The following is a 14,361-nucleotide window of genomic DNA, read 5'->3' on the forward strand; positions in this document are numbered from 1 at the left end:
AAAAAAAAACGACTGACCATAACTAAATCTATATGCCTATGTAGTTTCCCAACTATACTCCGCTGTGATGGCAAGGAAAGAAAAAGGGGAAGATAGGGGGGGATCCATCAAAAAAAAAAAAAAAAAAAGAAAGTCGTAACAAATCATTAAAACCTCCAACTCGACTCTAAAGGGGAATTAAAAACCTAATCGTTTGCTTCTTTTGACTAAAACCAAAACAAATTAAATAAATAATGAACTCAGCAGATCAAATCAGTGGCAGTTGACGTATCAAATGAGGAAGAGGCGGCATAATATATAAACTCTTAAGTTGGATAGTTGCATTGACTGCTTTATGGAGGCCGATGATATGAAAGTGAGATTTAGTGCAGATGCAGTGTCTATCAGTTGGCTGCCAGTCCTGTGGCCTCAGAGGAAAGCCTGGAGAGACAGACAGACAGACACCCGGAGACCAGGGAGGGAGAGAGAGTAAGGCATGCAATCAGACAGACAGGATAAATGTCATTTACAAAACATTACATTAGAATAAAATGCTAGATATGGTTTATTAATAAACTGATTGAAGGAAATGTACGCTCTGATATAAACGGTTTGGTGGTTACCGTTGTCAACGATTACATCTGTTAAGTCAGATCTCAAACTGTTATTAAGTGGTTTTGTGGTTTTAATAGAGCTGTGTTCAAGAGAAACAACGCTTACTTGAATTGTTGGCGAGAATTAAGATAGCAGCCAATTAGCTTAGCATAAAGAAATGGAAACGGTAGCCGGATTCTGTCCAAACAACTAACATCACTTCTAATGCTCACCACTCAAAACGCCGCATCCGGTTTGTTTAAAAAAAACCCTGAACAAATCAGTTACTTCCTGAAGTCCCGTCTTAACTGTAGGGTTGCCAGGCAACCAGCAGAGACTCCAGGAAGTCACTGCTCCTGCCCACAAAATTGGCAACACATAACCCTGCAAAACCACAATGTGTTGATCTTTTGATGGGATTTAACAAAAGGAGATAGAATATATTGATTACTGTTACCCTCAGACAGAGCCAGGCTATCTCTTTACCCCATTCCCAGTATTTGTTACCATGAATGATATTCATTTCCTCATCTAACTATCAACTTAAAAGCAGATATGCACGTCCCAAAGTGCTAAACTATTCCTTTAAAACTAAGCTTGGGTTTTTGTTCTTTGTATTTTTCACATTCAAAAAAAGACCAAATTAAAAGGGTGGTTTGATGCCTTTGATACCTGAGGGCAGATGGATTGAAATTGAAATTACATTTGCTTCTTATACAAGCACAAACAAAATAATCATGTTACACAAACTCTCCATTATAATCAGCCTACAGTAGTCACTTAAAATTCACTACAAGAATACTATTCCCATTAATACAATGTGACATCTTAAAGAGAGCCGCTACCTGAGCAGAGCGTACACAAAGAGAGAAATGCTTCAGTAAAACCAGTGAAGTAACTCACTGTCCATGCTATGTTCAAAGTCATTTAAAAATATAATGCACTCAACATGTCATATCCTTAAGAGACAGGCCAAATCAAGCTACATATATCCTTTTTATAAATATGGCAGCAGCCAACTGTCTGGGCTGTTTAACACGTGTGTGTGTGTGTGTGTGTGTGTGGTAAGCGTGGTGTGGCACAGCCAGATACAAAAGCAAGTGCAGGTACAGACAACAGAGCGCACTGTCAGTACTTTAGTAGTAGATGACTTGTGTTTCCTTCATTAGTAAGGGGAAAGCCTACGCCTTTTAGACTTGGAGCTCAGCTCTGGGGCGATTTTGGGCTCAGCGGGTATTGGGTTTGTGGGGTTACTGGCCCCGCTGACAACATGGAGGGCCAGGAGAGGGAGGGGCTTGAGACTGAGGAGACTTGACACACAGGCAGGAGAGCTGGGGAGCAGGGAATCGGTAGAGGAAGAGGAGGAGGAGGAGGAGGAGGGAAGAGGCGGCCCTGGAGCCAACAAGGACAGAGGGATGGAGGCTGAGGGGGGCACCACACAGGAGGAAGAGGAGGAGGAGGAGGAAGAGATAGCAGCAGAGGAGGTGGTGGTAGTAGTAGTAGTAGTGGTGGTGGTAGTAGTAGAGGTGGAGGGAGAGCACAGGCTCGTCTGTTCAGGGTTCAAGGAGGAGGAGGAGGGAGGAGGTTTAGAGGACTCTACACTGTAGAAAGAGAGACAAGGAGAGAGGGACAACACAGTCGGGATGGGTCACAGGGCAGGCTGGTGAGCAATGGGTGGGGGGGGGGGGAGGGTAACGGTAGGAGGAAGGGTGAGGGAGGTGTGTAGGGAGGGGGATCGCTCAGGGATGTGATCAAAACGAGACAAAAAGCTTCATTAGATATGAATGTCAATCCAAAAAGGAAAAAAGAGAATTAAAAAAAAAAAAAGAATCACATCTCTAGTGATGGATCAATGTGAAGCCAAGTTAAGGGTAGAATAAGGGAAAAGGCACAAGTGAGCTGACAGAGAGCAACACCAAGGCGATGATTAGCAGTAGCCAAAACATACCATTGACCAAGTTATTTGGTTTGAACACAAATCCACACTCGGAAAGTTGATGCACCAGGTAGACCAGTTATGTATTTACATATGGTACATAAACTATTTTATTCTTCCATGGATTACTGTAGTATTGTGACAGGAGAAATTGGATCAGGTAGGCCAAGGAAATGTAATTTTCTATAATTAAAACACATTTAATGTTTTGTTTGTTTTGTTTTTTGTTGTCTGTGACTGAATGACGTATATAAAATCAATTATCTCACCTGGCATTGATGAGGTACTCCGCCAGACTAATGCTGGCAGGCGAGCCTGTGATGGTGACCTGGCGATCAGTTGATCCATCCACTGGATTCGCAATCTTGATCTGGGCGCCTGACATTTGCCTGATCTCGTTGATCTTGGCTCCTTGGCGGCCGATGATGCACCCAATAAGCTGTCGTGAGAAGAGCAGGAGAGGTCGAGGCATAAGATTGCTTAATGGAACCTGAACAACACAATGAGCACAAGCCTCTGGTCAAGTTGTGCACTTACATCATTTGGAATGGTCATCTCATGGGAACTGGTTTGAGCAGAAGCATCAATCCCTGAGAAAAAAGACAAGAATTACCAACAAAACAGTGTGCGTAGAACTTGAATCATTTATTGCTACATTTTTGATCAGGGCATCTGTAACGGTGCTCCCGAATCAGAGTTTTCTTCAAATGTGTTTGAGCTTAAATGGTTGACATGTTGCATTGAAAGCCTATTGGGCGGCGTTGTGCGTACCAGTGAATCCCTGGTTGCTTTGGGCAATGGGGAAGGGGCTCTGCTGCATCGCCAGCTGGTGAAGCTTGGTGAGCTGTGGAGAGATAGCAGCAGAGGAAGACTGTGAGAGTGAGAGAGGAGACAGGGAGAGAAAATGGAGGAAATGGGAAAACACAGGAAGAGGGAAAAACAGAACAAAACAAATCACAGTCAGTACAGACAGCTACACAAAGAAGCTCCACATAAAAATACTGTGGCGTGAGAATCTCTTATCCTTTCACAAAACTCTACACGGGTGCGTCACTGTGTTTCGTGACTCGTCTATATGGGTTAGCCCGTTGGTATTCCGGCCAATGTGCAGGCTCCATCTCTTGCATCTAATGCTTTCTTGCAGTCTTCGGGACCAAAGGCAAAGTCACGATACACAAGGGAGGGGAGCTCTCAATATGCAGGTGATCTGCTTATCATCACCAATACAAGTCCCAAACATTAACTGAGATAACTCAGCATCACACTTTACAGTTTGGCTAAATTCTGATGAATGAAAACTGGCATGGCGATTTTCAAACGAGATCTGTTGACCTCTCACACCAAGATATGGGAATGAAACTGGGTTCTTCAGCATAAACTGGGCATGGCGATAAAATGACACTCTTAGGGATCCAAAGAACCATTTTCATGCAGTTTTAGCATGCAGAATAAATGTATGTTCTCCTATTCCTAAATTGTATATTTGAATATTCCTAGGTCCCTAAACAGAGATGGAATTGGTGGGCATTAATGGAAAGCTGAGACTCTCGTGAATCCTATGAGCCCCATTTCATTAATGTGTGGTGATGGCGTTAGTCTCCAAAGTAGTATAAACTTACATACAAATCACATTACAAACGAGAGACTTAGGACATTCAGAGGAGGTAGGACTTTCCCAGGTAGATTGGCAACAAAGGGGTTTGTGAACAGTTCCCAAAACAGAAGCCGAAGTCTTTCAGAAATGTCAAATTTTTAGCATAAAATCTGTGCAATAAATGGTATAAACCCCAACATTGCTGCAAAGACTTATGAGACATAAGTGAGCAGGGGTGTAGCCATCATATACTCCAATCTTAATGTTCTGAGCCCTTTTTGCACCTTCATAATTTAGATTATTCATTAATTATTCTCATTTATAAATAGAACAACGTGACGCACACTGCCAATCTGCATTTCAAATTAATCTTCCCGTTACCAGCATTCAGCTGAGGAACATCACATCTACGCGACATCGACTGTTGACCATTGACCGAGCAACTAATTATATATTACATATAAATGTCATCATGTTTTAAATCCGACTGGTATTGCTTTGTGCTGTTGCCAAAATTCAGTGGCAAGTAAGACTAATAATATACAGTCTATCACATCCAGCGCCCCTGATGAAACACTAGAGCTCATTAGAAACGAGAGAAAGACTAATTAAGTTGAGACAAGTGTGCAGTAATAATGAAGGGTTAATAAAGTGTGGGGGAGAGAGACATTTATCTGGGACACACTAATGAATGAGGCACGTTAAAAAAGACGGAACAAAAAGAGAAAAAACAGAAGAAAGTGAGCAGCAGGCACAGATTATTATTCATGGAACAGTGGAGAGTCTGGACAAACAACAAATGTCAGTTTAATTAACAACTGACTTCCAGTCAAATGATGAACTATACACATACGAAGTACTCACAATGTTCTAAATGGTAACAAAATCTGATAATAGTAGGTAAAAAAGAAAGTAGGGGCAAGTTGTGCTACAGTTACAGGCTGTAAAATGAGGCATGTGTGGGTAGCACATTTTGGAAAAAGACAGTAGTAATTATGGTTGGAGTGATGGGGGGGGAGGGGTATAAAAATGTCTACTGCACTTACATCTGGCTGAGGAATCGCGTGCTGTCCTTGTACGGCATATGCCTGCAACAAATGAAAAAACAATGCTTTCATATCACTCACATCTGATTTTGATTTTGCTCAGGCTACCTCTCCAGCTCTCCTCTATTTCTTGAAAAGCAACACATCAAAGCATATTCTTAACCAATATCATTTATAAATATCACATATGTCTTGCCCAAAGTCTCCACATTTCTGGGGAATCTTTATAGAGACATTGTAATGGGATTTTAAAAAAATGGAAAGGAAGATTTTCTTATTTTCAAACAATAAAAAGGGTTATATAGCAAGATTAAAACCTGGTAATGCAAGGACAACAATCACCAGAAAGTGTATTGGTTCTAACCAACAATAGTGGGAAATAGGCCGCCATACTTCTGAAACAATATGAAACATTTGGAGGAAACCTACAGAGAGGCCCTACAACAAACTGCCTCTAGGGGAAATGTTTATGGACTACTAAAGCCATTCTCACACTCTTCAAACAGTTAGCAAAAGCAGCTTTGGTTTCTCCACTTAAACAACCTCTGCAGTTGCTCTTAACTGTTGCTCTAAACATAACTATTATAACATAAATAAAGTGAATATATTCTTGCATCGAGCATCAAGATTTCCAAGCATAAAATAGTCTGCATAAATAAGCAACATTTGCTGATACAAGACAAAATGACAGAAAACTGAACCTAAAACATTTTGTATAAAAAGCTAGTATCTCGTGGTGTGTTGTTTACCTGTCCGCCTGCGAAGATAACGGGGGATCCTGAAGGTTTGGGTCGGTAGGGAATAGTGACCCCCTTAGGGGGAGACTGTAGAGGAGACAAAGAAGGGGGGGTTGAATAATCACATTACAAACCATTTGATCATAAATTGTTGTTCAAACATCTAGTGGTACAATTAAGTTTGAAATTACAAATGTACTACACCACTGCTTTTACTTACAATCATTTCTACTTAAAGCAACATGAAAGCGCATTTAAAAAAACACAGCTCTATACTAGGGATGCCTTGATTTAGTTTGTTTCGTTTCCTCAATCCCAACCACTTTGAGTGTCTGCCAACATGGAGTCTCGATCTGATGATTATATTTTACTATGGGATTCAGTGGCATTTTGCTGTTTTTACATCCTGCAGGTTTTCAACATGGATGTTGTTGTTTACAATGTAGAATTATCAGGGGAAAGGGTTCAGTGTGTACTAGTACTGATCTGGCAGCAAGTAAAGATCAGCTAACGAGTGGCAGGTGTTCTTGTGTAGCATAAATATACAAATGATGAATCACATGATGTGAAGATCAGATGAGAGCACAGACTCACATGCTCACTCGTACCAGCATTTAAAGATATATCAGAGGCATTTCTGATACTGGTGTCGGTACAACAAAATAGTGCAGCTTTTTAGATATGTGTAAAGTTTGCTATAATCAACAGTTTGGGATTCTAAGCCAATATAGTCAACCCCAACGATTACTAGACATCCCTGGTCCTAACCCAATGCAGCAGCCAAAATAGATATCAGGGTTTCACATCATTCATTTGCAGGTCAACAGCTGCCACTTGATTTGCTTCGTGGCTTTCAGTATTCTACTTACCTCAAGCATGACCACACAGATCTGCTTCACACATTCAATTATCGACTGGGGAGTACCAGCAATGGTGATCGCTCGCTCTGTGGAGTTGGGGAGCATGTCTCCTGCCACTTGTACCTGAGCACCAGTTGACTGGAACACACACAGAGGAAAATGAGATGAGAATTCAAGACCTGTTCGAGTGTTTGATGCACTACATCCACAGGTAGAACGGTGACAGTCAGCTTGTGCTGAAGGGATTGGGGCTTGCATGGTTCCGTATAATATCTTCTCTATGCATACTTCTCGAATTTCCTTGATCTTGCAGCCACCTTTCCCGATGAGGGAGCCACACTGGCTGGCAGGCACCACAATGCGTAGAGTCACCGGGGGCTTGCTGGTAGCTGTGCTGTTTGTCATTGAACTGCTAATGTCCTGGTAAAAAAAAATATATATATGAAGATGAAGGTTAATCAAGCTTGCGTTTTGGGCTGGTTTCTGCTGACCGTTGAATCCTTTAGTCAGCATAAACTGTGACCTACCTCTTCCAGTTTTTCAATGATCATGGAGAATGCTTTAAAGATGGCCGTGGTTGGACCTGCCAAAGTAATGATCCTCTCAGGACAATTGCCCTCAGAGATGTTGATGCGTGCCCCACTCTACAAGCAGAGAAAAAAGCAGGGAATTAAAAGAAGAAATATGGGAGGCTTTCCACGATTAGACAAATACGTGGCCTCTTAGTAATTACAATAAATTAATAACAACAACTAGAATAAAGACATAAGAACTCACCTCTTCTCTCATCTTCTTCACAGATTCACCTTTCTATTAGCAGAGAATCAAAGTCAGGCCAATTACCACTTAAAACACACAGATCTTCAAATACATGACAACCAAAATATCAGTTGTATTAAAGAGCAGCTTACCTTTCCGATTATACTTCCGACTTCCTAAAATACGAAGAGAGATATGGTTCCATTAGGCTGATTTATCATCTTTTTGAACCCATCATTACTTACTTCTTGAATCGGACTCATCTAAGCTCTCCAACTACAGCTCCTCAGGCATTGAAACACCTTCAATAAATACAGCTATAATGGTTTCCCAATAAGAACAGTTGTCACTGTAAGCAATGTAAACATCAAACAGCCTCTTCCATCGTGTATCCCCAGCTCTCAATCACAGGCAGTTTTTGTTTCTGTCTAACCCCACACAGACTCAAGATGGTGTTGTTGACCACAGTGAGATCCAACATGCAGTCAAGCACAGAGTATAGAGTAGTAGTATAGAGCTAGCACAGCTTTTTGAGGGTTTTTTGGATGCATTAAAGATTGGTATGTCCACAGCACACAACGACGTGTCAGATTTTGAGCAGCCGCTTCATGCCACGTGGCATCCCAGCTTTCGAAACCACAACAACAACAACAGGCCACTGTGAGACTCAAAGATGCAACAAGTGTGTTGCTATGCTGCTGTCAAGCTAGATGGTTTAGTGAAAACAGCCAAAGCCTGTCATGCCTCCTGGTTGTACATTTTTGCCATGTGCCCAATGTTCATGATGTAATTTAATCGTTCAAGCTGAGGCTGATTCGACAGGGTGACGATTTAAACTCTGTAAAATAGGCATTTTTTCCCGAAATAACTAACTTAACTATTTTAGACAATGAGGCAATGACAAGGTAAACAAAATAACATGCCAAAACCACCACATCCCCTTCACTTTTCTGCCACCAAGTCCCCTTGTTCACCACAAAGTCCCTGCCCTTTATCCATTCCAGGGGAGCTTCATTTCTATGAATATAACGTCATAGACTATTAGAGTGCCGACACCGGCAGCTCATGGGTGACCTCACCTTGCCATGCATGAGCAGCCTAATGGTAAGGGTGACATTGAGCCCTCCTTCAATCACACCGGAGTCCATAACTGCAACCTGGGCGTCCGTACGAAACTGGGTTCTTCAGTCAGCGAGATGGATCTAAAAGAGGGACATAGCAGACAAGACAAGCAGACGGGCTATTACATTGCAAGGGTGGTGATGTCATGTGACTGAACTGCAACTCAGTAAAAGAAAAATAAACAAACATAATATGGATGCAGAGTAGGGTTAACAATAGCAAGACATTTGGTGTGACTCTAATTCTACGCAAGTTGCCTGTAAACACTGACTTGCATGTAGTCAACACAAGTAGTAAATAACAAATATCTCAGAGTTAACAGTACAGTTCATGGTATTTACATTATAGCACTGGCCAATATACAATTTCCTGACCTATTCAGATTTCTTAAGAATTCCTGTCCTCAGCACACATTATGTTACTCTATGGTCATATTTAAATGTCAGCTTACATGAAGGATTTAAAGGCCCATCTACCCAAATCACCATAATCATTTTTGCCCAAACTAAAACATTCAGTTAACCAGACCATGTGACACACTTTTGGCTAAATGTGTTGTGTCTAACGCCAATCTACAAATATACGATGGCTATACCTGGTTTCCCATTAGAAACGGTCTCCTTAATGAACGCAAAAAGAGAATATAGATATAGAACCGTGGCACGGCTCATGCTAACGTTATCGCTTATGGAAAACCGATGCGTATTACGACGGATCATAGGAAATAGCCCGAGACCCACTTCCACCGCGCCGACTACACGCTGCTAGTTTGGTGCAAATGTATGATTCAAACATCCGATTCCTGCTGCGACCAAGTTATCGGACTCCGAACAAGTACATTAACATTAGAGCCAGCTGATGCTAACTGAAAAAAACATATGGCTCGCACGTTAGCGATGAACCAAGTTTATCAACAAATGTGCGGACGATTCCTCCCACGTTAACGTCGCTACGGTTAGACCCGTATTTCGTAAATACACTCACAAGAAAAGTTCAGAATCACAATCGGACAACGGGATTGCTTACGACAAGTACGTTGTTTAGTTTGAAGTAAGTCCATTAACTACTGACGCTTCTTGTGAGTCTGTTAGCCGTTTAGCACGTTGGTTGCTCCGCCGTGCTGGCGAAATGAATGGAGCATGTGTGCGCTACTTGGCAAAGCTAGCTGCTTAGCATCATCAGTCAACGTTATTAATAGCTGACCAAATATCGGCAGCCTTTGTGGCGCGTTGGCTGGGTCGTCTTCTGCTCAGGCACCGGGGTTTAACAGCGGAGAGCGGTCTTTTAAAGCAACATTTAAACCAAACTTCTACGTGGCTAGCTAAGCTAGCCCAGTAATTCCGTACGGTGAGATTGCGTGCTCATCACGGCGCGGCCTGTTAGCATGCTGGACAAGCGCCTGCTAGCTAGCTGCTGGGCGCGATTTCTTTCCGCTACTTCTCGTTCTAAGAGAATATATATATATACACATACAAAACCCTCTCAAATATGAGAATAAAACTCACCTGATACGTGTGCTGGTACCTGGTCGGGGGGAGGGTTGGGGTTGTAAGGGTAGAAGGGGAGAGGTTTGGGAGGGTAGAAACCCGGGGGAGAGTTTAGAAAGGACTCGGGGAAGAGGGAAGAGTGATGTGAGATCGAGCTCCACTCCTTTACACAAAGACAACACAATTATAACCCCTGAACTTTCCCCTTTCACCCAAACCAAACCCCCATCCCGTGGTTGACCCGGAGATGCCCCAAAATCACGTCAATTAAGAAAAAAAAAGTTAATGTAGCAGATTTTTAGGGAGATATGAGGATACAATTTGGGAGTTAAATGTTTTAAAAAAAATAACTTATGCACAATACAAACATTGTTGCATTGATTTAAAATGTTACAACAGTAAACATGTTTTTAGAGATTAAGCAATAGTCCACGTGTTTTACATGTATTCACATGTAATTACCAAAAAGGGCATTGGCAATGTTTCTAACACGTTATTTACAAACTTCAATAAAATATTATTTATAGACACTAGTGGCCGTAAAGTGTATTGCATCTCAGTGTATAACCAGTCCAGTGTGAGACATTTTAATGCCTTTATTAAGCAGGATTACTTGAAGACCCTTTACAACCAGTGTTTTTAATTCGAGCAGATACAATGCAATGCAGAATAACACTGTATGCAGCCATGTGTTGTAGTGATTACAAAATTAGTGAAAAAAGTATTACAATGTTAGAAAATAAAAATTAAAAAAACATTTCTGCAGTCCCTCTTCAAAGCATTTAAATATGATTATACACCAACAAACATGTATATGTAGTGGGACATTTGAGATAAACATCACTTAACTTCCAAAAAATGGAGATACAAGACATGATGGAATGCAAATACAGCCAACCTTTAACAATGCCTTTCCAGTTGAAATAGCCCATGTAAGATATTAACTGTGTATTTAGTGTTAATATTTAGTTTGCCCATTTGTAAGGCAACATTTCTTTAAAAGCCTCGTCTTGAATTGGTGGCCTCAGTCACTGCTGCTACTGCTGCTGCTACTACTGCTGCTACTGCTGGAGGACTGTGGAGAAGAAGAACAAAAGATGACTCATATAAATCGATTCATATTACAATTAATTGGTAGTTTTAAATAAAAATATTTAGTTTCATTAAAGCAGCATTTTCCAAATGCAAAATACGAGTCACCTTGGGCCCCAGGAACCTGTGATGGAAAATCTTCACTATTTTCTAACATTTTATACACCAATTATTTAATTAATTCAGTAAAGCATTGCCCAGATTACTCAAGAATAAAAAATAATCTGTCAATAATCTGTCGTTGTGTTTTATTTACCAGCAAATGGTGGAGTGAAAAAAGTGTATCAGTGTTTTGTCTGTGCATATACAAGCCAACCTCACATTTAAAAATAAAATGAAGTTAGTGTTCATAATTTATTTGGGTGTGGCATGCCAAGCTTCATGTATAATGTAAACCATGTTGACTCCCAACAGTATTGTTTCTCTTTAGGTGTGCCGCACTTTGAACTCGAGTCATGACTGCATTTACATTGCTCGATGTCGCAAGTCTCGGGCTGAAGCATGTAGACCAGTTCAAGTTTCATCTTGTAAATTAGCATTGGCATTAATACTACACCTACAGGAGGAGCCATTTAAACGACTCCTCCGTGGCCCATCTTTAAACGTCATCTCACCTTGCCGTGTTTGTGCGCCTTATGTCCTTTCATCTTCTTCATCTTCTTCATCTTTTTGTGGGTTTTATGTCCGACCATTGCCATTCCCATTCCAGCCAATCCTCCAGCGCATGCTCCACCCATGGGATATAACCCTCCATGGTGATGACCTTTGTGGTCACCCTTGTGGTCACCCTTGTGGTGGCCTTTGTGGTCACCCTTGTGGTGACTTTTGTGGCCCTTTTGGTGACACCCTTTTGGAGAGTGTGGGTATGGACCTGGGTGAGCACCTGCAGGAGGGACGCCTGGATATCCACCTGGAGCCATAGGATAAGGATGAATTCCTTGAGCTCCATAAGGCATTGCCCCTGGGGGTACCATGGCTGGGTTCATGCCCGCTGGGTATTGCCCTGCTGGGTATTGCCCTGCTGGGTATTGCCCTGCTGGGTATGGCCCTGCTGGGTTTTGCCCAGGGTACCCTGTATGTGGAGGTTGGGGGAAGAGTCCTGATTGAGGTGCAACAGGATGTGCAGGGTTATAGGTAGGAGGGTAGGCTGGGTTTGGTGGGCCCAATGGAGGGGGAGGACCTGATATATATAAAAACACACATTATTCTGATTCTATTCAGAACACCCATCAACAGACAATATAATAACATGGTGGTATTGCATAATATGATATCTCACCTTGATTTGGCCACATCGTTGGGATGTTTGACCTGACAAGTCAAACACTTAAGGTCCCAAATACAAATCCTGTAGAAACAATGACAAAGTAAATTAAATTACTATTTCATTACATTACAAGTAAAAATTAATAGTTATTATAAGAGTGTAACACAACACAGTGTACGTGGGTGTTGATTCAATCCAAATCAAACAAAATCACCACACATTGATTTTTTTTTCCTTCTCCAAACAATGTAGTTCTGTAGTTTCTGATTTGAGGACAACCTCTGTTCGTCACCACATCTAATTGTTATATCTGCTATGTATCATGTGAAAAAATACTCAACCAAAACTCTGACGTACTCTGATGTAATGTAATGGATGTACATACTCTGTAGCCTACTCTACTTATCTTACAGCATCAAAGGTCAAGATGGCTTCGAATTGCTTGTTTTTTCCAAAAGAGTTCAAAACCAAAAAGCTGTTCAACTTACAATAATATAATCTTAATAAACAACTGATCAATTATCAACATGATTACGATTTGCCCTAAATTGATATAACTCACTTTAAAACAACCGCAGTGAACACTTAAACGGGCATGCCATGCATGTTACCTTCACGGAAGTTGAGCTTTATTTTGAAACTTTATAACAACTATTAATTAAATACCTGAGCAAAAAAAAATACTACTACCTCGTCTCTCATTATTAAGTTACTTTCAGACTCATAAATGCACTCATCACAGATCATGGGTGTGACTCAGACAAATCGTGGTCTCATGCTTCAACTACAACACTTGTATTTACATTTAACGCTAGATTACAGGTATGACATGACAGAAATCACAAACGATAGGTCTAAATCATCAGACTGCTACGGTTTGTTGTTTTTCTTGCGTACACGCCACTTATACTCAGAACTATCAAGGTCACAGGTTTACCTTAGAAACTTTCCTCAGGTGCCGTTTAATCAGGAAATTCTGCGCTCCCCGTTTGTCTTCCGCATTGAGCGCCGCGGAGGCAGCAACAACACGCAGCAGGAAGCCACGCCCTTAAAAGGCCACGCACGTCATTACGTCATGGCAAAAGTCCAGCAAGCTTTTGGATGGGAAGTTGATGAACGCGTTTCTGTCGTACAAACAATAATGCTGAGTCATGGTGCCCTGCCAACCACTGTGAATGGCAGACTAGAAACGGAGGACCCAGGTAGGGGTTTGGGTGTGACGCGCGCGCGCACACACACACGCGGACACACCTGACTTGAAATGTCTGACTCATGCTTCACAGTCGCATGACATCATGGATCAACAGTTGTATAAACAGTAATGCATACAACACAGGGCTTTCTATAGCTTTAATATATGCAATTTTGACAAAAATGATTATATAATCTTTTATTACAAATACAAACAGTGTTTTATTTATTTTACAGCAGACATTTTGACATTTCATGTCAGAATGTTTTCAGTAAAGAATAAATAAATTAAAAGAGGCCTGCTGGCCATGCTCACTCACTAGGGTACTTAAATGTAACAGATCCATCAATAATGGTATTAGCTCCACCTGAGTTATTTCTCCCACAACAGGTCAAAATCTTCTCGGTGAAAAAAAGTCTATTCCTTAAAGTGTAACTAGTATCTTTATTGTTTTGATAATTATTATGTAAACACAAAAAGGAAAACAACACAAACAAACCTATTGCTGAGACTGAAGGACTAACATTTCTATTTGTTCTTTCTCAAAAACAATATTTTCCATTATGCCATCATGGACACACTATTTAATTTTACAGAATGTACCTGAATTACAACTCATTAATCCACAGTAAGTATGTAATAGAAAGAAATAGAGTAATGGGAACACAAGTCCATCAGGAATAATAAGAAGACGAA

At 41.1% G+C, this 14,361-nt stretch overlaps 2 protein-coding genes across 5 annotated transcripts; both read right to left on the reverse strand.

Moving 5' to 3' along the window:
* Window positions 1-331: 331 nt before the first annotated feature.
* On the reverse strand, window positions 332-10,288 carry LOC311028274 (poly(rC)-binding protein 2). Of its 3 annotated transcripts, none has more exons than XM_084032718.1 (13): window positions 10,133-10,288; window positions 8,585-8,707; window positions 7,658-7,681; window positions 7,524-7,556; window positions 7,274-7,390; window positions 7,035-7,166; window positions 6,756-6,884; window positions 5,899-5,973; window positions 5,150-5,191; window positions 3,281-3,353; window positions 3,047-3,099; window positions 2,779-2,948; window positions 332-420 (listed from the first exon to the last, which is right to left on the reverse strand). In XM_084032718.1, exons 2-13 carry the CDS (start codon window positions 8,651-8,653, stop codon window positions 384-386), a joined length of 954 nt encoding a protein of 317 aa, XP_083888844.1. In that variant the 5' UTR covers window positions 8,654-8,707; window positions 10,133-10,288; the 3' UTR covers window positions 332-383. The 3 variants fall into 3 exon arrangements, with proteins under 3 accessions (XP_083888844.1, XP_083888843.1, XP_083888845.1); XM_084032717.1 differs by having other exon boundaries at window positions 3,281-3,380; XM_084032719.1 differs by lacking the exon at window positions 332-420 and adding an exon at window positions 441-2,174.
* A 407-nt stretch (window positions 10,289-10,695) lies between these two features.
* prr13 (proline rich 13) lies at window positions 10,696-13,507 on the reverse strand. Of its 2 annotated transcripts, XM_084032747.1 has the most exons (5): window positions 13,411-13,507; window positions 12,486-12,554; window positions 12,227-12,386; window positions 11,821-12,196; window positions 10,696-11,189 (listed from the first exon to the last, which is right to left on the reverse strand). In XM_084032747.1, exons 2-5 carry the CDS (start codon window positions 12,499-12,501, stop codon window positions 11,139-11,141), a joined length of 603 nt encoding a protein of 200 aa, XP_083888873.1. In that variant the 5' UTR covers window positions 12,502-12,554; window positions 13,411-13,507; the 3' UTR covers window positions 10,696-11,138. The 2 variants fall into 2 exon arrangements, with proteins under 2 accessions (XP_083888873.1, XP_083888872.1); XM_084032746.1 differs by having other exon boundaries at window positions 11,821-12,386; window positions 13,411-13,506.
* Between the last annotated feature and the right edge of the window lie 854 nt (window positions 13,508-14,361).

Source organism: Eutrigla gurnardus, assembly GCF_963514095.1.
Source record: "Eutrigla gurnardus genome assembly, chromosome: 2".
In the NCBI taxonomy this organism is placed as follows: Eukaryota; Metazoa; Chordata; class Actinopteri; order Perciformes; family Triglidae; genus Eutrigla; species Eutrigla gurnardus.

Excerpts from the sequence above, each read along its gene's own strand:
- LOC311028274 (XM_084032719.1), bottom strand. The coding sequence starts at position 8,653 with ATGGACTCCGGTGTGATTGAAGGAGGGCTCAATGTCACCCTTACCATT. Across the intron at positions 5,192-5,898 it reads TTATCTTCGCAGGCGGACAG|GCATATGCCGTACAAGGACA; the intron begins GTAAACAACACA and ends CATTTGTTGCAG. Across the intron at positions 3,354-5,149 it reads ACGCGATTCCTCAGCCAGAT|CTCACCAAGCTTCACCAGCT; the intron begins GTAAGTGCAGTA and ends ATCTCTCCACAG.
- prr13 (XM_084032746.1), bottom strand. Across the intron at positions 11,190-11,820 it reads AGGCGCACAAACACGGCAAG|TCCTCCAGCAGTAGCAGCAG; the intron begins GTGAGATGACGT and ends TCTTCTCCACAG.